At 32.7% G+C, this 24,020-nt stretch overlaps 1 protein-coding gene across 16 annotated transcripts in view; it reads right to left on the reverse strand.

Annotated features, from left to right (window-relative positions):
- The window catches only part of LOC126761638 (galactosylgalactosylxylosylprotein 3-beta-glucuronosyltransferase P), a 70,465-nt gene that overhangs the window by 6,929 nt on the left and 39,516 nt on the right, over nucleotides 1-24,020 (reverse strand). For 15 of the 16 annotated variants that reach the window (XM_050477987.1, XM_050477983.1, XM_050477982.1 and 12 more), the window contains 6 exons: nucleotides 11,798-11,838; nucleotides 10,792-11,710; nucleotides 7,111-7,758; nucleotides 2,594-2,780; nucleotides 1,978-2,135; nucleotides 62-352 (listed from right to left, as the gene is read on the reverse strand). In XM_050477987.1, coding sequence (XP_050333944.1) covers nucleotides 62-352; nucleotides 1,978-2,135; nucleotides 2,594-2,780; nucleotides 7,111-7,758; nucleotides 10,792-10,935 — 1,428 coding nt within the window. In that variant the 5' untranslated portion in view covers nucleotides 10,936-11,710; nucleotides 11,798-11,838. Of the gene's footprint in view, nucleotides 1-61; nucleotides 353-1,977; nucleotides 2,136-2,593; nucleotides 2,781-7,110; nucleotides 7,759-10,791; nucleotides 11,711-11,797; nucleotides 11,839-24,020 lie in introns of those variants that run through there. The other variant, XM_050477989.1, reaches the window with a different exon arrangement.

A 24,020-nucleotide genomic window follows, 5' to 3' on the forward strand; every position in this document is an offset into this window, starting at 1 on the left:
AAATTTCAACTTTAATTTATAAAATACTCGTATAACAAACACAATACAAGTATGACTATACCTCTGTGCAATTGGAGGCCAACAGCTCGATATCCGTGAGATTCAGTGGCGCTAAACTCTTCAGGAAGCCATCCTCCTCATAGCCCGCTTTGAAGGGCATTTTCGCATTGGGTCGTTCATGTAAAAATTTCACGCTCACCGCAAAGCCGGCCATATCGACGGGGAACTTACGTCCACCTATCCAACCATCGTAGAAACCTGTTATCTTGCCATCGCGTATGATGGGCGTACTCACGCCAAACTTTGTGACCAAGCCGACGGGCCACATTGAAACCTTTTGCGTGTAGCGCATCTGTGGGAGAGTTGATGAGATTGATAAAGGATTTTATACGAGTATAGTCAAGAGACAAGCTAGTGATCAGTAAATATTTTGTAATATGAGCTTAGGCAAAATTTTACTGAGTAACTTGCAACCAACTGTAAATCATATGAAACTAATCCTTTGTGGACAAAATGTTCGAATTTAAAAGTTTTGGACTCGGAATAAATAGAGAGATAGTCGATCCTCCACCCACATCCCATTTCAACACCTTCACTTAGGAGAAATAATAATTTTGAGGATTTTCTCCTCGAAAACCGGTGATTTGGGACACATTTTTATTTTTCTAAATTTCTGTGTAAATCCAAATTTATATTTTCTTTAATAAAAATATGCCCCATGCGATTCTGCAGATTTCTGCATTTTTAAATTTTCTCTACGACCAATAGTTTAGAAGTTATAAGCATTTTGTATTCGCATGTATTCGGCGGTTGCTTGCTGCATGCTTCTGGTCGCCTGGTAGAAATCTGAGATTTTGATACCAAATTGAATGCAATTTTTCTGCAGCGGCGGCGAATGCACACAAATTTGCGTGCATACGCAAAGGGGCAAAATGAGGAACACGGATGCCGGCATATACATTGCATACGCAAAGGGGCGAAATGGGGATCACGGATGCGGCCATTTGCAATGTGCGGAAACAGGAAAAGGTCCTTTACCGGAAATGGAATAACGGTACCCCACTTCCGGTATGAGACCACAACCGGAAGTGACAAACAGGAAACGGAAGTAGCCGGCCGGAAGTACATTGACGGCATTTCACTTCCGGTCCAAACCCATTTCCGGAAGTGGTGGACCGGAAACGGGTCTTCACGGCCGTACGGCGGATAACGGTATACAACTTCCGGTTTGAGTCTCTACCGGAAGTTATACAGTGGACAATTTATTTCCGGTTTGAAACACCCATATCCGGTCGGCCACTTCCGTTTCCTGTTTGTCGCTTCCGGTTGGGGTCCCATACCGGAAGTGGGGTACCGTTATTCCATTTCCGGTAACGGGCATTTTCCTGTTTCCGGGCATTGCAAATGGCCGCATCCGTGATCCCCATTTCGCCCCTTTGCGTATGCAATGTATATGCCGGCATCCGTGTTCCTGATTTTGCCCCTTTGCGTATGCACGCAAATTTGTAGCGCATCCCGCCGCCGCTGCAGAAAAATTGCATTCAATTTGGTGCCAAAATCTCAGATTTCTACCAGGCAACCAGGAGCATGCAGCAAGCAGCCGCCGCATACAAGCGAATACATAAATGCTTATAACTTCTAAACTATTGGTCGTAGAGGAAATTTAAAAATGCAGAAATCTGCAGAATCGCATAGGGCATATTTTTATTGAAGAAAATATAAATTTGGATTTACACAGAAATTTAGAAAAATAAAAATGTGTCCCAAATCACCGGTTTTCGAGGAGAAAATCCTCAAAATGATTCATTCTCTTAAGCACTTTATATATTTTCGGTTAATGGCGTGGCAGTGGTCTGATTACGCCCATATGCGAACTCGTAATTTATTTTTGTGCTAAGGAACCCACATACCAAGTTTCGAGATATATCAATGTTTACTCAAGTAAACTTTTTAAAACTCCAACCTTTCGCCACATACCTGCTCAAAAATCGAGATGTCATAAGTGTTGTCATCATCCGCGAAGTAGAAGACGCCACTGGTCGCATTAGCGCGTATATAATCCAGACCGCGATTTCGATTTGAAACACCACGTGGTTTAGCCTTTTTCGTATTTTTATACTCATCCGGCATGGGTGCTGCGTTAAGTAGAACAAATACATAAAAGAAAAAATGGTCAAAAATTATTAAAAAGGCAGCGATGAAAGCAATAAAATTGTGAGTAATGAAATTGTGCGCAATAACGTAAAGTGAGAGTGAGTAAGGGAGAAATAAAGAAGCAAAAGCTAATGATGAAAGGAACTCCTAATGGAGATACTGAAAGTATGCCACTAGCAAGGCGTTTGGCGTAATAACAGCAGCGTTGACACCGCGCACAGTTAGTTGGTCTTGTGACCATGATAATGTTGCCACAAGGAATTCAAGTGCAACCAAAAGAAAAGGCATACAAATAATTGAAGAAGACACTACGCAAACAAGCACAAGCATATAGATTGTGTGCACAACTGCTCACACTGCAGCAATTGCACATAGCAACCATATACATATGTATCTGCAATAGCTTGACTATAGTATACATGAACGATGTAAGACTCACCCAAAAAGTACTCATAAGGCACACCAATGCGATTAAGTGTGTGTATCACCAGCGGCGACGTTTGATTCGCATCCTCAATCACGAGCCACAGCAAATTCACCACATGCTTCAGCGTGTAGCCGAGTCGTGTCAATTCCGCCAATTGCTCGGCGCGCCGGTAAGTCGGTGTAATAATGTACAGTGGTGGCTGTTGGAATGTAAAAATGGGAAAAAAGTCAAATAAAAAGTTATTTAAGTGCTTTTCATATTTCATATTCATTGAAAAATACCCATATATGTATGTACGGTGGATATTTATAGATATGCTAGTAAGTCGTTTGTGTAGATGTGATTATAAATATAAATATATATAAATAAATATATATAAATAAATATATATATATATATGTGTATATATATAAATATACAGCGCTGCCAACAGGCTGTTAGGCTCGTTAGTAGATTGCCGCGTTAGTCAGTTGTATAAGTTGTGTGCAAATTTTGATTGAGTTTTATGCAAATTAGTTGGGAGGCTAAGCAAGCGTAGGCCGCAAATAAGGAAAGTTATTTCTAAAGAAAGTGCATTTGCAAAAAGTTCGTTAGCAAAAAGAAAAGCTTTATTTTATATATCAAAAGTAAAGAAAATTTATTTTAAAAATTGTTAACGAAAATCGAAATGAGAAAGAAATTAAATATAGTCTAATAATAATATTTCTTGGATTTGCAAGATTTTAGAGCTCTTCCTATTGACTATATAAATTAGTCTTTGTATACAGAATTGAATTTCAAGAGTCACTGGAAAGTTGCTGCTTTCATAAGAGCAGAAAGTAATGCAGATACATCTATATAGGTCAATAGCTTCATTACTCTCAATATTTGTATAAAATAATGACCCAAAGAAAGTAGTTTGGCATTTGGAGCATTTTGGCTTTGTTCATGTTCCAACCACGATCAGTATCCATATAAAGCGAATTGATAAAAAATGTTTCCAAAACATTAATATCAATTTTGAATCGGATAAGTGCATATAAACTGCGTGTGCAAACCGAAAGCCATAAAAAATGGTTCTAAGTTTGTTACCAAATTTTTTATGTTCATGTGAAACTATATCTGTTGTGTCCTTTCGGCTATATTCACGTAAGCCGTGTCTACGCCAGTAAGGAAGAAGTTAGTTCTAGATATGTCAATAAGTACATATACATACATATGTTTGCAATTTTTACCATAAAAGAGGTTAACAACGAATTTGTATTTACAATATAATCACGGTTAAGGAATCGTTGAAATGATGTAGAAGTATCCTGAATTGGGGAGTATACACAAACACAAGTATTTAAGTGGCACAAGCTATCAGTAAAGACCGTGAAGTCATCGAAAATCTAACTCAACCGAGTCGTCCATCAAGCTATCTTAATGACAAAAACATTATAAAATTAAAATTGCAAATAGTTCAAGACACCGTGTGCTTGAAAATCGTCGTGTTGGGTTCAAAGAGATAGCAGAGGATCTCAACTCGTATGGAGTGTACTCTTATGTATCGACTGTAGACATTTGGTTGTTAAAAGTGTTCAGGCTAGACTCATTTCAAAATACTGAATCTTTTGCAAAACCGACATCGAGTATAGGTCGCAAAAGAGCTGCTGAACAACGTATCTAAGAACCCTACATGCATCAAATTCCAAATTACTGGTGATAAGACGTGGGTTTATGAATGCGACATCGAAATTGCTCAACAATCTATCGAATGACGCTCCAAAACTGAGCTGAAATCGAAAAAACAAAAATTGCTGTACGCAATGAAGATCATCCGGACAGAAGCTTATAATAAGTGTATGGAAAATTGGCTTAAGCATTGCATGCTTAATGCTTATATGGCTCAAGAGCGTATTTTGAAGACGATGAGAAAGATTTGTATTAAAGTACGTCAAGATGTAGTTTTTTTGGCGGTCAGGGGTGGCATGTGATCTAGCTCCGCACAATCGATCCCGGCGCCCACTTCATCAGCCATTTTGGTTCCATCCATGTATATGTTAAAGTGTAGCTGGTGGTTCGCGCCTGACAAATCCACCCTCTTTTAACGTTACATGAAAGACTTATGTAGACTATTTTATCCACCGACGCCTGCTTATCGAGCTATGTCAGAAAGTTCTTGTGGAAAATAGTGTCTAATGTAACAACGATCACGTTATTTACGAGAAATTCAAATTATTTTCAATTGTATAATTTGTTAAGATAGTAAGAGGGTTGGCAAGCATTATATAGAGTTCGAAACCATTCACTGACCAGCATTAACAAGTCTTTCTTACAGCTCGTCGCCCTCTGAAAGACATCCGGATAAAACTTTGTTTGAACACATAAAAAAGTTTTATTAGAATTTAGTAGACGTTTAGGGCTCTCTATTGCTCGTTTAAAGTCAAGGCGAGCCGCTAATTAACTAGTACTTAGTATTATGCCAATTTGATGTTTGAATTGAAAAATGCTAATCACTTATTTTTTTTCGTTTTGTTAGCACAAATTTGTTATTAGCCAAATGTATTGCAACAAAAGAAACCAAATGTAGGAAAATCGAACATGTCAGCAAATCACATTGCCATTTTCAATAGTATTTACTTTTTTCCCCAATTATTACTAATATTATAATTATTATTATTACTTGTGTTATGCTAATTCAATAAACGATTTGTGCTTTGCATGCAATTCTTTGTCAGCGCTGCGCTTATTTGGACATATACACACATTATATACATATGTATGCATGCACATACTCAATGTGCAATGGCATACAAGCAATTTTCAAATTAGGCGCATGCAAATTGGAAATTACTCGTACAAATGTAAATCACTCTTTCGCTTAACTGCCTGCCACAGTTCATTTCGTAGTCGGCAATCAAAGTCGACGCACACATGCACCTCTGTTTGCATACACTGAACACTGCACTGCATTTGAATGCAGCTGCAAAATGCTTTTGTCTATTCTGGTAACTCGCTGCGTAGTTATGGTTACCCCAATGCATGCAAAGCTTTTCGGATTTCGGATTTTCTGCTCTCAATTCCTCAATTTGCGCTTTCATTAGTTGCTTTATGTGTTAAGGTTTAGTAAATTATGACAGTGACATTCGTCAGCAATTTTATACTTTAGTAAATAGCGTATAAAGGCCTGTGCCGTAGAAGAATTGGCACAGAATTTTTCTAAGCAACATAAACAGCATGCTATTCTTGACCTAATTTTTTGAAATGGGCGCAATTTTTATGCATAATATCTCTTGCATGTGGTCAAATATGTTTTTCTGTGAATTTTGAGCTAGCTGGTGAGGCATCTAAAATATTTTTTTGTAATTTAAAATTCTTAAATTTTATATTAAAAGAAGAACAAATATTTACTTGGGCTGCATTGAAGCTATAATACTCTTGACAGTTACAGTTTTAATAGCAAAAAAGTATTTAAAAAGATTTTTAGCTATACGCTAGCGTGATCCGGTCTGTACAATTTGTCTGTGGAGTGTAGAATTACCTTTCAAAATAATTCATGTAAAATTTTAGGTAGATATCTTTTCAAAAAAAAAAAGTTTTCCGTACAAGGAATTAATATGGTTGTTTGATTGGTTAGTTTGTATGCCAGATTTATATATTATATTGTAATCTGAATAACTTTTGTTTTTCTGAATAATTTATACATATGTATATAGCATTGTCTTTGACAATAGTATTCATGTGACAAATTTTAAACAACATTTTCAAGTAAAAAAGTTTTCCATACAAGGGCTTGATTTTGATTGGTCAGTTTGCAAGGCAGCTATATGCTGTTGTAGCCCGATCTCAATAATTTCTTCATATATTAAAGTAATATCTTGCACAATATTCTATGCCAAATTTTTTTAAGAATTATTTACTAAATAAAAGAGTTTACCATACAAAACTAAATTTGAAGCGGTTAGTTTGTATGACAGCTTTGAACTTTAAAAATAAAGCTGTTAACTTAAAAAAAAATGGCACTAAAATGATTTAAAATTAAAAAAAAGGTTTCAATAAATAAAATTAAAATATCTTTGGAGAAAAAAATTTATATAATATATAGAGCAGCTTTAAATGCGTGAGTCTTACACACATACAGTGCGTATACGTAACATATTGTAATTCAATTTCAAAGTCATATATGAGAGTTTATACATGTAGATATGTGTTAATTGCATGCAACAATAAGCTTATGTCTAAAAAAACTAACTAACTAAACTACTAGCGTAAGACAACTCTTTACCAAGTACAAACTATAGGTGAATGCGTGTATATAAATCAATTAGCAACTTAGCAAAACAAATACTGCAAGCGCAAAATATGCAAGCAAGCGACATGCGGCATAAAACTAAGAACATAAACACACACTTCTAAGCAAATAAAGTGTTTTGCATGCGCGCAAGCCAAATATCAAAACAGTTCCCAATAATAAGTGAGCAGTGCAGACATTTAACGAGCGAGTTAGGGCATGTTAAAGCAAGACAACACAAAAAAAAGAACAAAAAAAAAAACAAAAGAATATTTACGGGTAGCGCTTTTGTGTCATTGGCAGTTGTGCCGACAGCTGGACGCGTCACAATGCGCGCATTCGGCAGCGTTGAATTTGCAGCATTTGCAACCGCACGCGTTGTGGCTATTGTACGAATTGTTGTCGTTTTTGTTGTTGTTCTCGCATTTGTTGTGCTATTCAAAGTAGCAAGTGATGTTGAGCGCTTTCTCAAACTGTCAACCGCTGCAACATTTTGCGCAATAAACTGCTGACGCGCGCTGCCGAGCGAGTCGTTCAACAAACGTGCTGACACTACGCTTGTTGACAGTGTGTGTGTGGTTGTGGATGTGGGTGTGACTGATACGAATGATGAAGATGAGTTTGATGTGGAAATATTATGCTGTGTTGTGGCTTGTAATGGTGATGATAACGGTTGTGCGGCTGCTCTAACTGTTAACGCTGCTGATTTTCGTTCCTTTGCCGCGTGTGTTGTTGTTGCCGAGTCACTCGTCGTTGCATTTGATTGCCTCTCGCTGATTGATAGTGGTGTTTGTGCTTCTGGTGTTTGCACTTGCTGTTGCTGTTGCGGTTGTCGCGCACTAAATAGCGACATTGGTGACCACAAATATGAGTTATATTTGCGTGCGATAGCAGCGACATCCGCATCGGCTGAAATATCCTTATTCTGCAATAAAAAGAATCGAAACAAATTCAAATGGAAGAAATGACTGTAAGTGTAGTGATGAAGTTGTGGGCGAATAGTAGAGAGGTAGAGTGTAGGGGGTAAGAAGGGTAAAAAGTGGGAGTAGAAGCTGTCAAGATAAGGAGAAAGTAAAAGGATGCATAGGGATGAGCATGAAAATGTTATTATTGGTTGTATGAAATTCTTTTAATAAGAATTGATGATTCTTCATGGTTTTTGGAAATTGAACAACCGGTGCTGTATCACAGGGTTAAAGGGTACGCTGATAATGCAAAAGTTATTTAATATACATAGGTAACGTGTCTATTTGGTTTAGAAAACAAAAATTTCGCAAGTAATACTAGAATAAATAGAAACTCACATTTATTAAACCTGTTTTGTCTATAGTTGTAGTATACATAAATCAAATCCAGGTGCAAATATGTAACCTGCTAAATTACTATACTAAATAACTGAACATTTTCACTACTGATTCAATAGATTTGGTGCAGTACACTGGGTAAATAAACATTCGCATCCGGTGCGCAGAAAAATCACTTAGAATTGATAGTAGAACTGAACACGCGTGTCTGGTTATAAGATAAATATCTATTACACATGTGTGCTTGTCATACATTATGTTATAGTTTTAACTATTTTATTGTATTTAATTGCACTATAAATTGTTTGCTTGGATTGTGTTGTTAAACATTTTGTAAAAGTTTCTAAATATAAAAATGTTTATTGTTAAATAAAAAAACCATGATTTTGTTGTAAGTATTTTTTAAAATTTAAATTTAGTGTAAAATTATTTTTTGAAAAAAATTTAAATTTTGCATAAAAATTGTTTTGTCACATATTTTGTAAAAATTTTTATTTTTATAAAAAAATTATAAAAATAAAGATATATTTTGAAAAATTTAAAAATAAAAAATTTTTAAATTTATGAAAAATAAAGATATATTTTTTGAAAAATTTAAAAAATTTTAAATTTATGAAATTATTTTTTTTTTTATTTAAAAAAAAATGAATTTTTTTTTTTTCAAATATTTTGTAAAAAATAAATAAAAAAAAAAAATGAGTTTTTTAAAAAATTTTTTAAAATTAAATTTAAATTTTAATTTAATATGTAAAATTTTTAAAAAAAAATTATAAAAATAAAAATTTTAAATTTTTTGAAATGTTTTTTTTCTAAAATATTTTGTAAATGAAAAGTATGATTTAAAAACAAAAATTAAACTAAATTTTAATTTAATTTGTAAAATATTTTTAAAAAATTTAAAATTTAGTATGAAATTATTTTTTTTTAATATTTTTAAAAAAAATTTGAATTTTTGCATGAAAATTTTTGTCAAATATTTTTAAGAAACTTTAAATATTTTATAGAAAATAAAAATGTTTAGTTTTTCTTAAAACAATTTTTTAAAAATTTTTCAATTTTGTGTAAAAATATATATTTTTTTAAATATTTTGTAAAACTTTTAGATATCATATAAAATTATTTTGTTGTAAAAAATTTTTAATATTGTTTACAAATATTAATGAAAAAAGAAAAAAGTATGTATAATTGACATATGTATATATATATTTTTTTTAATTTTGAAATATTAGTTTTTATTATTAATGAAACTAACACAATTATTCTTCTTCAAAACTTATTTCTCGATGTTAGATGGATATTGATTTCAGACCCCCCAGTAACCTACAAATCATATTGATATTTCTGGAGAGAGATATGTACATATGTGTATATTTGGAAATATGATATAATTTCGTTTTTTGAAATTTTTGAGCAAAATATTCAAATAGGACACTCAAGCCTTAGTCACCTTTAATCTATTCTCTCTTATTTCATATTTGACTATTTTTTTAAGAAAAACAATTTTTTTTGGGCAGCTAACGTTTTTTTGTGGATCCGCCATTTTGTCGAAATAGAAAATTTAGAAAAATTTTGCCTAGTTCATTACTATATCCATTGTGAAAATCTATCTATTGTAATATGCTCACCGCCAAACACCTTTTCTCGGACGTCCTCCTAGAGTTCGTCTACGGTATGTAGGAAATCCAATTTTTTTTAAATTAATCATCGATTATGGAAGTACATTGAAATCTGTAAATGTGCATTCCTTTGTTTATTTATGAAATAAGATGATTCCTTAAAAAAAAATCGCAGGAAAGTGAACTTTTTCTGTTTTGAAAGTATATACATATGTACATATAACCCCTTAACTTGTCTTTTCCGCTCAATACTGGAAAAGCTATCATGGACAACGTTCGAGAAAACCAACTTCAATTTATTCAAAAGAAGAGCTATCCCCTATACGAGTACATATACTTTTCAATAACACTACTCACCAAATCTTAAGGAAAAATTTGTGACTGATGTACTAAAAGGTATCTGGGATATTTGAGGTGTCCTGATTACGAATTTGAGTTCATAGATATAGCTGAATGTGGTGAGCTATTTTTATCATTTTAGTAAATGTTGGTGGTTTGACCCCTAAACCTTTTGACTAAAATATAAAAAACCCTACGTGTTAGGAAATTTATACTATCATTTTCGATTCTAGCAACCCAAAATTAGCAAGAAACAGCCTTTAACATCACAGTCGCAAAATGACTGCAAAACTAGTGTAAATTTTGAGAGTGAGAAATCCCAAGTCAATTTTCAACTCTATCATATACAAAGAAAATTTCGAAATTCGCCCAAATTGAGTTGATTCCAAACAATTATTTAAGTTTATTCTTTCCCATTGTATTGGAAATTTATACAATATCACTTTGAGAAAAATAATAGATAAGTCTGTACTAAAGTTGTCTTTGACATTGCATGAACTCGAACGCTTTTTTAAAACTTATTAGCTATTTTGGATAGTATAAGTGACTATATTGCATGTAAATATATTTCAAATAAATATGTTTATGAAATTTAATTTAATCATAAAGTATAAATGTATTGTCACTCTTTACTAACAAATTTTATTAAACAAGACAATATAATAATAACTTTATTAATAGCGTAGGCTACTCACTCACCTTAATATATTTTGGCTGCGTTATTGGCTCTCGCGACAGATGATACTGATACAGCACCATGTAGATGCAGGTGGTCGCCACGAATATGGTGAGGAACATTTTTAATGATTTCGCTAACGCCATCTTTTCGCCTTTTTTGAACATTTCTATGTGTGTATTTTATTTTAAGCGGTTATTTGATAATATGTTGTTGGTGTTTGTGTGTAACGAATGTTTTTGCAGTGTAGTGTATGTGTCTGTATTTGCCTGCGTTGGACGCCGTGGTATTATTTAACTCATTGGTTATGGTTATAATTAATAATTATTATTTTATATATAATATTAAATTATGTTTAATTTGTTTGCTTTGTTTACTTTGTTTAAACAAACATTTTACTGTTATATTATTTAATTTTTTTTTTTTTTACTTTTAATAAATATTAAATTGTTAAAGTTTTTGTCATTTATATATGTATAAGAAATCGTAATGATTATAATCAGTTTTCAATTTAATGATTTTGTGCTTTAATAAAAGTTGATATAGCAATGTTTTTATTTTAATAGAAATTTTTATTTTTTTTATTTAAAATTTTTAATTTTCGCCAGCCGTTTGCGCCTGTTTTGTAAATTTTCACTTTAATATTTTTTTTAATTATTATATTTTCATTATATATTTAATTTATTTGGTTTTAATAAAATAAAATTTTTTTTATATTAAACTTTTATGTGTTATATATTTAAATTATTATATTACATAGAACTATCGTTTTTTCGTCTTTAATTTACAAAGTTTGTATTTAATATTATTTAATTTTTATTATTTACATACAATTTTGGATATATTTACGTTATATTTTGGTTAGTTTGAAGATCAGTCGATTACGTTTTATGATTGTGCAATTTATTTACATTGGTCCTAATTATTTTTGAGCTTAAGTGTCTTGAAAAAGCAAAAAAAAAAATAATGCTGTAATTCGGTCATTTTTATAAATAATAATAAATTTTTTATTTTGAATTTTAAATGTACCTTCTTCACAACGTTATACAGCTAAACTCTCAATTTTAAATCTGAAAAGAGAAAAAAATAGTATTGTAGATATACGCAATAAATATTTATTTAAACTAATATAATATTTATTATATATTTAATTATTATAATATATTATATATTAGGGTGGGTCGAAAAACGATTTTTTTCGCTTTGTACTTTGAAAAATAGCTGCTTTGACACCTTTCGAGACCATTTTTGTAGAGCAAGAGATTTTCTAAGAAACTATAAACCTCCCGATTTATAATATTTTTTTTTCATTGAGTCAAAAAAAAGAAAAAAAAATTGATTTAAAATAATCAAATTTCAAACGTAAATATCAAAAAAAGCAAACAAAAATTTAAAATTTAATAGTCAAAATATGTGCTCACAAATCAATGAAAAATTAAATTTCTACATTTAGCCTTCTTGCTAAACGAATATTTTCACACCAAATCATTATAATAAGGCCCTAAAAATAGCAAGATAATCAATCATAAAGCTCGAGTGCCAAGTAGCGTAAAAACCCGTTAGTAGTCATGACATATTTATTGCCAAATATTTTCTGATAATTTACAGTTTGTTGTTATTTTGTTTTCGGCGTTTTATTACTTGTGACTCATGCGTGAGTTAAGGAACGTATTCTTTATAATTGTAACAAACATCAAAACAACCTTGAGTTTGAATACAATAAACAAACCTAAACAAATAATATTATCTGTATTTAAACAAACTATAAACTAGTAATAAGTAAACATACTAGTTAGTATAAATAGAAGTATAAATAAAGAGCACACATTTCGGCGCTCAAAATATATTCTTTTGACTCATTTTTACTTAATGTAAAACTTAACTCGTGCATGAGTACTGTATTCCTTTATTGCTGTAATTAAAGTTACGAATTGACCACTAGCATTTATTTACCTGCTGATAAAGCAAATTAAAATTTGTAATTTGAATTTTTTATTTTGATCAATAAACGCTTTGATAGGCATTACATACGAACATATACACACATACACTTAATAGATAGCATACACCATAAACTGTGTCGTGGAAATTAATTGTTTATCTTAGATTGTATTAGTTGCACAGTGGAACATTTCCTACATACTTGAGATAAAAAATGTGATATCTAATACTGAATATATGTCTGGACAACAATTACATGAGCAATTATGAAGGAGTTTGTTATTATTTGTTACACATGACAAATACTAAAACTGTGCGCAGTTGTGGGTTATTGAGAATTAATACAATTATTGAGTATATGGGTATATAAAAAATATTTTCGGTAGCCAGTATGTTGAAAATATAGTTTTTTTGATAAAAATTATTAAAAAACAAAATCAATATTGAAGTGAAAATCGTAGTATGTCTTATTTGAAGATCTATAACTTGATACTCATCTCTGATTTGCTTGGCAGCTATATGCTATAATAATCCGATCTGAATAATTTCTTTGGAATTTGTAGCATTGCTTTGGGTGATAATCTATGTCGAATTTCATGAAGATATACTGACAAATAAAACATATTTCCATACTAGCACTCGATTATGATCGATCAATTTGTATGGCAGGTATGTGTTAAAGTGGTTCGATCTGTACAATTTATTCACAGACTATAGCGTTGCTTTGGATAATAATCTGTGCCAAATTTTGTGAAAATATCTCGTCAAATAAAATAGTTTTCTATACAAGAATTTGAGTTTCGACGTTCAATTTGTATGGCAGCTATGTGTTATAGTGGTTCGATCTGATCCATTTTTTCGAAAATAAAAGCGCTGTTTTGAGTTATAATTAATATCAAGTTTCATGAAGATATCTTGTAAAACTAAAAAGTTTTCCATACAATAACTGACTTTATTTGGACAATTTGTATGACAGCTATAGGCTATCATAGTCTGATCAACACAGTATGTTTGGAAATTGTAGCATTGCAGCATTTTATTATTTATATTAACATATATTCATATAATATAATCTAATTGTAAATTATTGACTGTGTATTAAACTAAAAATTCTTAAGTATTTAAAAGTATCACTTCATGTTGAGTGCATGACCAACTTATCTATGAAGAATGTGCAGATAAAAGCAATAAGTTATGAAATTTGCAGCTCGAGCGCCAATTATTGAATTCTTGATAATTTAATTACACACATATTTATAAAATATAAATATTAGTGGCATTAATGCCAGCAATGCTTGTGCAAAGAGGCAGCGCATAAGCAACTGACTTTAACTGACGCTGAAAGGCAATTACTCGACTTTTTGTGCTGCAATATGGGTCAGGGCCAATAAAAATACAAAAAACCAAGCATGTCTATTATGTAAAATTCACTTACTGCTGACCATTAATGAGCGCTTGAAAGGCGCCTGCCAGCGCATACAACCGTATGCCAAGCTGATTTCTTAGCATAATTTTCTTTCCTATATTATTTACCAATACAGCAATGCTAGCCAACATTTTCACCAACCGCGCCACATAATTTCTTTAATTTGCGTGCAACGCTTGAAAAATAAATAGGAAAATATACGCCAAAGAAATGTAAGCTGAACTTTATTAAATAATCATAACACTCATACGCCCTGTTGACCCACTTTTCACGCACACAAATTTCACTCTCAACTTAATTGCAAATGCCATTTGAGTTTAATTGCACTTTCACTCGCAGTCCACACATAGCTACAAGCCTAAAACTGTGCTTGTACACGAATATGTATGTGTGTGTGTTGTTTAGTGTCATGTAATTGCATGATCCTACACCGCGTCACGACACGCCTGACACGATTGCGGTCCTGCGCTAAATGTCTATTAAATTATTTATTTATATATACATGCATATACATATGTGTGTGAATGTACGTGTAAATATGTAGTCATGCCACGCGCATTTATTGTTTACCAACGCTGACACTGTGCGCCACACACACACACCGCCATCGCACTGCAGTCCTGCAGCGCGCCAGCCAAGCAACGCACACCAGCAAACAGCACACGGTCGACAGATTGACTACCAAACAAATGTCGGTTGGCATGTAAAACCAGCGCTAAGAGCGTCGGGCAGTCGGCAAAATGCAAAATGCAAAACAAAAACGCACAAACACCACCTTACAGAATAACGGCGCGTTGCTTGTATGCAAAAAAAAAAGAAAATTGTAGAAAAATGCATTTTGCCACACCATTTTGTAGACCACTTGCACATTTCCGCCCGCCCCCAACCGCCTACGTATATAACTAACTGTCTGGCGTTGTATATCTGTCTGTGCCATCACCACTAAGCCACTTATCCAATGAGTTTCCTGTACACGAGCTGCAGCAGGCACACACATACACACCCAAATGCTATATAATTGTATGTATCATGGGGCAAATCGGTTTAAAATAAACCTAGTAGTGTATTAAAATTCAATTCAATTCAGCAGGGCGTTCCACAACCACAGTTCGACTCTCTGTGTGTTGGCCGCATACACGCCCTCTACGCTACAACAGCACGTTTATATAGCCAAGCTTTAGCTAAAAATGCTTCAACGTGCTAGCATATTATAGCAAGGCAGTTATAGAGATAGCTAATATGTTCTATGTATTAGAAAGACCATTTCACGAAATTGACTATAAATACTTCCATTGATAGTCATTTCTGTGAATGTCGATAATATCGTAGAAAACAATATTTATACCCTGAATGGGGTGTAGCACGTCAAAAACGAAGGAAACGTCAGAGACCCTGATCAGCGTGATGATCTGAATCCGTCTGTCTTTTCTAGTCTCTCATTTTATCTAGTTATCTAGCTACTGGTTATTAAGTTACATCTGCCCTGAGTTAATTGTTCAAAATGCATATAAAGCTACCTCTTAATCGTTTCCAGCGGACATGGTACTGACTCCACGGATTCGCCTAAAGAAGCTCCTAAGCGTTGCCAACTCGATTATACATATTATCTATTTCGAAAAGTTCCTGTGATCGGTAGTCCAAATTAAGAACAAATGTAGTTGACATACCAGTGAGCTTAAAGCTATCCTGCAGTTGTTGTCTGTGTTGGATTTAATCCTTGGCGTCATCAAAACCAGCAATGCCGTATGGCTATCCGTGTGAATGTTTGCTTTCTATATCCTCCCGTAATTATTCAATACAACTCCGCAGACCTTCTCTATACTTAGTACTTCCGCTGGGAAGTTGCCGGCTGAGTTTGATATACGGATAGAAAGAGAGATGTCAAGATCATTGTATCTTGTCAAATTTAACTCAACGGTATATATGGAGGTAGTATTCTCTTCCCTTACTAAACTTTTTCTTTTCGTCGAAAGAATGCATTGCTGACTGATAAGTTATACACTATAAAGTCTAATATTAGAATAGTGATTAATGGTAGCTTCCATTTTTTAAGGACTGTTTTTTCTGGCCAGTCCAGTCTTCCTTGACAGTGCTTAGGTCACTAAGTGACTTCCGGTAAGCTGGCTGCCGGCTGGTTCTATATAAGTAAAGGAAGGACCGTAACTGGAGAGTGCTGAGGTGACTCTCATGCCTGGTTAACAGCAATCATTCAGTTAAGTTCTGGTTAACTAAACTAAGAACACTTCTTTGGCTAAGAACTATTTTTTTAACCAGAGCTTAACTGATAGTTGGTTGCTAACCAGACGTTGAGAAAATATCGAGAAAATAGATTGCATAATTCTTTAATACTTGAAGTAAGTACGTTTGATAGTTTATTAAGCTTTGCTAAGTGCACCTGCCAAATGAAATTTTCTCAAATTAACTAATGAGCGCAGTTTGTGCTGTTCACCTTTTCAAATATCTTAATTACTTTTAAATCGTATTTACATGTAGGCATATCATTCTACAAGCAGAAAACAATGTGTAAAAGCTGTAATTACTATGACACAATGAAGGGCAAATATGCCTGCTATGATGTTTCCCCATGCGCCACTTAGTTAACGCAAAGGAATTCTTCCCACCAACGGCAAAGACAAAGGAACTATGCACTCACTACATTTACTAAATTTATGCCCTATGTATGTATGTATGTATGTATGTAAGCATGTAGTCGATTGTAGCATCCACATATTTGCGCTAAGTATGCGCAGGAGTCTCATTACTCTACAATAGCGATACGAGTATGTATGCAAGAATACTCAACAGCATGCCTGTGCACTCACACACACATACCTATACATGCATATGTAATTATGCATTTTCGCACGCTTCGTTGAGCCGCATGTCCTTGACAATTTTCCGGCATACAACAGAAAACAAGTTCAAATTTTTTAATAAACTTTTCTTTTGTATAGCCCCAAAGTGGTAGTGGAAGTGAAGTGAAAAAAAGAGGAAATCAGAAACAGGGTGCTAATGCCAGAGCAAAACATGAAATATATTTGTATATACATATAACTTTGCTAATAAAAGCTCAAGCTTGAGTTGATAATGACTATGTCACAAGCTAATTTATTGCACCACAAATGTGGAAAATGCAGAAATGTGATTTAAGAGGTAGTGTGGCAATATAAAAATGAGCGATTTTTGGGCATTAAAACAAAATTGTTTTAAAATCTTGAGAGTAGACAACAGGGGCGTACGAAAGGGGAGTTTTACGTTAAGTTTATTAAATGTTCAATTAAGAAACTTGAAACAAAAAGTTATACCCAACTGTGCATCGATATCTGAGGATCCGTGCAATTCTACCGGTATCAAAAATCAATATCATGAAAGTGAAAGCCTCTCCACATGCTGAAGACGTACTTGCAGAATGAGACTAGCGAAAACGTATAAAACAGCCTTGCTCTTCTCAGTATCCATAGAGATAATCACTATAGCCAATTTGAGATATGTAGTTATGAGAAAAATTCCTTTACAGATGAACTGACTGAGCTGATTTAACTGAGCGACTACACTTTTGAAGGCTGTCGTTAAAAAAATATCTGAAATACTCATTAAGAATTAATATAGTTTATTGTGTAGGAAATTGTATCCTCTATAAGAATCCGCAATTCTGATTGCTCACCGAAATCTTTTATTATTAACAATTTATTTTATTATTAACAAATTTTCTTTGCTGTGATATTTTTTGCCTGATGTTATTTGAAAAAAGTTCCCTTTAAGTATATTTTGTAGGACATTTTGTGCTCTACAAAAATCTGTAATTATGATTGCGCACGGACACCTTTTACATTTCTAAACAATTTGTCTTTGCAGGTATATCTTTTCTCTGTATACATGTATATAGGTAAATTTTAACGCATAAATTAACACTTTTCACTTTTTGGAACTTTTCAGTATACGAAAGTTTGAATTAAAAAAATTTCCCTAAGGGATATTTTTGGGGAAATTTTATGCTTTAGAAGAATATGCGATTCTGATTGCTCATGATTATTTTTAAAGATATAAGCTATCAAAATACGAAAAACATTTTTTTTTTAGTTACACACTGGATGTAACCTTATGGGTGGGCAGAGCAGCACTTGACCAAAGACTTTCAAATTTAAAGCGATAACTTTCTTTTATGCAAACTCATGAATGTTTCAAACGCAAAAGATTCCTGTTGCTGTTATTATTAGTATTATTTTTGTAGCAACGCCAGCACTTAACACGCACACTTTTTAAACGATTGCTCAACACTTTACTTCCTGCTTTATTGTTTACTTTTGTGGCACTGTGACGCCACAATAAGTGTTCATTTGAAACAAAGCAGCGACAAGCAAAAAACAAATAAGCAAAAAAACGGCCCACAAATGAAGAAAGGAAGCTGGAGCCAGCGCAAAGCTGCAGCCAGTCAAATGAGAAATATAACGCGCATGCATACATATGTATGTATATGTGCAAATCACTCAGCGGCAGCACATTTGAATGCAACCGCCTTAACTTGCATAAATTGCACTAAACCTGCATAGTATATCACATATAAGCGAGGGATTGTAGAAGGAGCATTGAATTAAGCATGCATCGGACACAAGTGGATAATCTGCAAATATATGCAACTACAATAAAAACAAACGACGCCAGCCAAGCAAAATTTATTAGTGTCTACACACACGCGCGGATCTCGTAAGCCTCTCGCCGCTGGTTGGGCGATGTCAAGTGGTGTAAATAGAGCCTTAGTTGGCGCGCGACACATAGACGACGGCTACAGGCGACAGGCGGCTGACTGTTTAACTTGGATTTATGGCGAAAGTTAAGAGGGATTTCGAGGACAAACGCAAACACAAAAGCAAGTAAAGAAAGCAACTAAAAAAATTGGGTTTTTGTGTAGTAGTTGTGTGACTGGAAGTAGGTGAAAGTGAACTAAATGTGGCACACAACTTTAAACAAATACATAGACATATTTCTTGTCTGAATATAGAGCATAGTCAGCAAAAACTACTACATATAGTAATTAGTTGAAGCCATAGTAAGGTTTTGCAAAGTAACTTGTGGGGGAAATTAGAAAATGCATTGCATAATGGATTATGTAATAAAATAATTAGAAATTAATTAGTTAAAGTAACATTTAAAAGCGTTAGAAAAGTTAGATATAACAACCTTTTATAAATACAAACGATGCTTTACAAGAACTTTGATCGGTCAGTTTGTATAGTAGCAATATGCTTTAGTGACTCGATCTAAACAATTTTTTCGGAGAAGAAACGTCTTCCATACAAGCTATTTGTTATAGTAGTCAGACGGACGGACAGACGAACAGACGGATGGACAGCTAAATCGACTTAGCACATCACCCTGATCATTTATAGTTGTATATTCTTTATGGGATATCTGACGTATTTTTGAATTTTACAAACAACTTATCGAAATTAAAATACCCTCTTGTATAAATATTTATATCATTTACTTTATCTGAACAAAGCTACTAATTTATGGATTAAAATTAACCTAAATACAGAAAAAACTTTCCCTGCAAGTAAAAATTGTTTAAAAATATAAAAGGTGTCGGTGAGCAATCAAAATCGCAAATTCTTGTAAACTTAAAGCTTATTTTTATATTTATATTTAAAGGCAAGTTTTTTGAACTAACCCATATTCAAGCAAAAAAATATCCCTGCAAGGAAAATTTTTTTAAAATTATAAAAGGTTTCGGTGAGCAAACATAATCCCATATTTTTGCAGAGTACAAAATTTCCTAAAAATATCCCTTAGGAGGATTTTTTTAATTCAAACATTCGTATATCAAAAAGTAAAATATGTTAATTTATAGGTTAAAATTGAAAAAATAAATATAATGAAATATAAATGTAGAAATATCATTGCTAGGGAATTTTTTTTTTAAATCAGAATCATGAATTCTTGTAAAATATAAAATATCTTAAAATATATCCCTCAGCGAAATTTTTACATTTCAAACATTTGTATATTGGAAAGCCCTAAAAAGTAAAAAAATGTTATCCTGAAACCATATTAGTAAAATCTAAGTACGGTTATTATAATTTTTCAGCCAATATATATGAGCAAGCATGCTATCTACATTATTTTGTTCCAAGTTGTGTATATACTTATTTATATACTACTTTGAGCTCCAAATTCATCAGTATGTATATAAGATAATAATACAAAAAAGAAATATTCGCAAAATCAAAACTAACATTTTCGCCGATTTCTCCGAAATCTAGCCAAAATTTTCACATTCATATTGCGAAAAGTATGTTAACACACATTAACACATATTCAAATTTGCAATATGCATACACAATGAAGTATATGTATGCTTATGTAAACACAAAGTTATATCCCTGTTTTGCATTCATACATAAAGCCACACAATTTTTATCTGAAATTCAGATTTTTCTAAGAGAGAGTATACACAGCTCCGGAATGCAATAGAAAGCAGGAATTAGAAATTTGTAATACCAGGAATTCGTTTCAACAGAAATTCCCTTAAAGGCAGCGATATACAAAAGGCGGCTTAAATGCATTCCTGCAAGCAACTAAATGAACATACGTAGATATATAAGAACCCATACATATACGACGCATTCACTGACTTTTCAGAAACGAATAGAAAGATGAATTATGTGGCAACACAGACAACACACTATGGCAGCACCCGCACATACATGCATAAATGTGTATACTTGTGCAACTGGAAGTCTGAAAAAGCAACTATGTTAAATGTAAACATCGTCAAAATATGGAGCACTAATGCTTATACGGATAAACCTTAGATATACACATATTGCATGTACATACATATATGGTTACCTGGTTGTACAAAACACTTGATTACACAGTAGGAAAGCACATGCCAAACATATGCATAAATGACGCTTATGGCGGTCACATACTATCTACAAGTATAATAATATGCATATCGTACATGTCAGCGCTTCATGTACGGGAATTTGTTTGTGTATAGATGATATATAACCTCGTTCAAACTGACTGCATATTTATGTTTAATATTTAGACACTCTTTAATATGACTCCTTGAAGGGGTTATAACAATGATACTGAAAAAATGGATTATAGGTACATATATTTGAAAATATTCTCAGAAAAATTGAAGTTGATACGGCAAATAGTTTCAGAGATATGAGTATTTTTAAAAATTAGAATTTTTTTCTCGAAACGCTGTTCAGTGTGGGTGAAAAAAATTCCTTAGAAACGGAGGAACGGGAAATTTTCTGTCGACCTTCTTAGTATTATATTCCTTCTAATGGTATTTTTGATTTTTTAAGACACTCTTAGGGGTAAATTTTATCCCAAAAGGCACTTTGGTTTAGGTAGCGACCATTTTACAAAAACCACTTTTTTTGCTAGCCCGTCGATCTTTATCTGTATTTATTTATTGAAATAATACATTTTTCTGGGATTTTGTGTTTAAGATAATTTTAAGCAGAAAAATCTTTCTTACAGTCAGACAACTTTTTTCGGAGGTATTTTAAATGAACATCAGGAGCAGGGATCATCTACAAAATCTTTTTTTTTCAAAAGAAATCACCGATGATTAAAGTACAATAAAGCAAATATATACTTCACTATAAATATATATGACTACTATACATGTATATAGTATAATTGATATTTAGTTATTATAAAGTGCTTTTTCATGAAGTTTTACTAAAAAATGTTTTTTTTTTCTGACTTCCTAAGTGGTTATAATCAAGAGGCATTGGTAATAGACTTTTCGCACAGGAGTTAATTGTTCAATTAACCAACATTTGCTCAAATAAAGTGAAAATTTAGATCGATTTATCAAAAGTTTTATTTTACTACATCAATTTTTAATTGAATAAAAATTGATTTGGAATGGAAATTGAATGAAAGTCAGCAGGTTTTTGTCCAGGCTGTAAATATGGTGTTTACGTATAACTCAGCGGTTTGTTGTCCGGGCTGAAAATTTGGTTAAGTACATTGATAAAATAACAATCAGCTAATCAATTTTAATCATTCCAAGAACACGGGCATGAATTTTAATCATTAAAAAAAATAGAGAAGGAAGAAGACAAGAAAGTATAACCGTTGAACATTAACTGAACCTAACGTTAATCGAGTAGCCGGCTATGTGAAACGCAATAACTGTTTTCTCAATTATAAGCTTAATGTACTAAATTGATTTAGCTTTGTGAAAGTGCTATAAGGCAGATCGTGAAATATAGTTAAAAAGAAGTAAGGGGCTCTCTTGATCTAAAAATTGTATTCAACTAAGTTCCAAAAACACTATTATACTTATATCTACTTTTATAGGTTAGTAATATACTCTTGCTAAGCAGTTGTACAAATTATTTAATCTTATCGACTGAAAAGAATGATAGCTAAATATAACGAATGGCAACAGCAGTTGGCCTTACATAATAGGGCTGTGAGGCAATTGAGTCCACTAAGTGCCTGAAAATGCATTAGTTTTCCCCTGATAGAGAAGCGCTAAATTTTGTTTATAAAATTATTTATTTTTTTATCAAATTATTTAAAAAACAAAATATTTTGTTTGCAGAAAGGTAAACTATTCTACATTATTTTTACATCTCTGAAGCTCTCCTATTAAATATAATTTAACTGCTCGAAAGCATTTGTCCATATAATAAATTTATTTATACCTACTATATAACTTTAATTTACTATCATACTTTAAGCTTGCATAATAGTTTTAACGTTTATTGCTCGTTATACAACAATACGAGACTATTCAAGCAGTTTAACTACTTACATGAAAAGAGCTAAGTAAATACCATACTATATGGAACTAAATTACATGCATGTCTATTGCACTATATTACAATAATACTGCTAACTGATAACAAATATTATTTTACATTGGTTGGCTAACACTGCAGGCTTATCAAGGCAAATCTATTAGTATTTTCGCATTACTTTTTGTAATGCCATATTTGAACTTAATTACTGGATAGTTGATTGCAAGCATTTGAAGCTATGTCAGCTGTGTAATAACGTATTATTTTCATTAATGCACTCTCGTGAAAGTTCATTAAAAGTGACAGCTTCGATTGCAATTATTCCTAGATATGCCTCTCTTATCAATATACCGTATCAATATTGATTTATTGCTCTACTGGCAACAGTACCAACAATATTTTAAACGTCATGACATGCGAATACACTTTGTGTCAGTGATGACTCATTTTGCTTTATAATGGTTAACAGTACGCCCCTTAAGTCGATGCGAGTAAATTTTGAAAGAGATTGTGGTAAAGAGTAACTAGTTCAGAGAAGGTTAAGTATTTTAGGGTTAATATAAGAACGATAACAGATTTTTCGAATAAAGTTAAATAGAAGCGACTAAGGAGTATAAGATCAGTGAAAACTGAAATTGTACATAAGGTCCCGCTTGCATAAGTCTGGTACTGAGAAAAATAAGTTTTTTGATACAAAGCACACAAAAACAAATTTAAAGCAGTCGGTCGAAAAAGTTTTAAATATTTTTTTTTTTACAATTTCAGGAATAGGTATAATATTTTTGAGGTGTACTTGGATTTTTTTCGTACTCGCATGCCTCCCAGAAGGCTTTTTATACCCTGAACAGGGTACTTTTAGGTGTTTTATAACAATAAAAAGGAAACGTCGGAGACCGCACAGAGTATTGTATATATATATAACCATGTCCGTCTGTTCGTCTGTATATGCATGTTCGAACTAGTCACTCAGTTTTTGAGATATCGATATGAAAATCTTGGACGTCATTTATGTAGCAGCTAAAATTTATGTCACACTGAAAAACTTTATGGCTAATAGAAAGATTTTACAGAGATACCATCTGGCTAATAAGTCATATCAGTACAT

Source organism: Bactrocera neohumeralis, chromosome 6 (assembly GCF_024586455.1).
Source record: "Bactrocera neohumeralis isolate Rockhampton chromosome 6, APGP_CSIRO_Bneo_wtdbg2-racon-allhic-juicebox.fasta_v2, whole genome shotgun sequence".
Lineage (NCBI taxonomy): Eukaryota > Metazoa > Arthropoda > Insecta > Diptera > Tephritidae > Bactrocera > Bactrocera neohumeralis.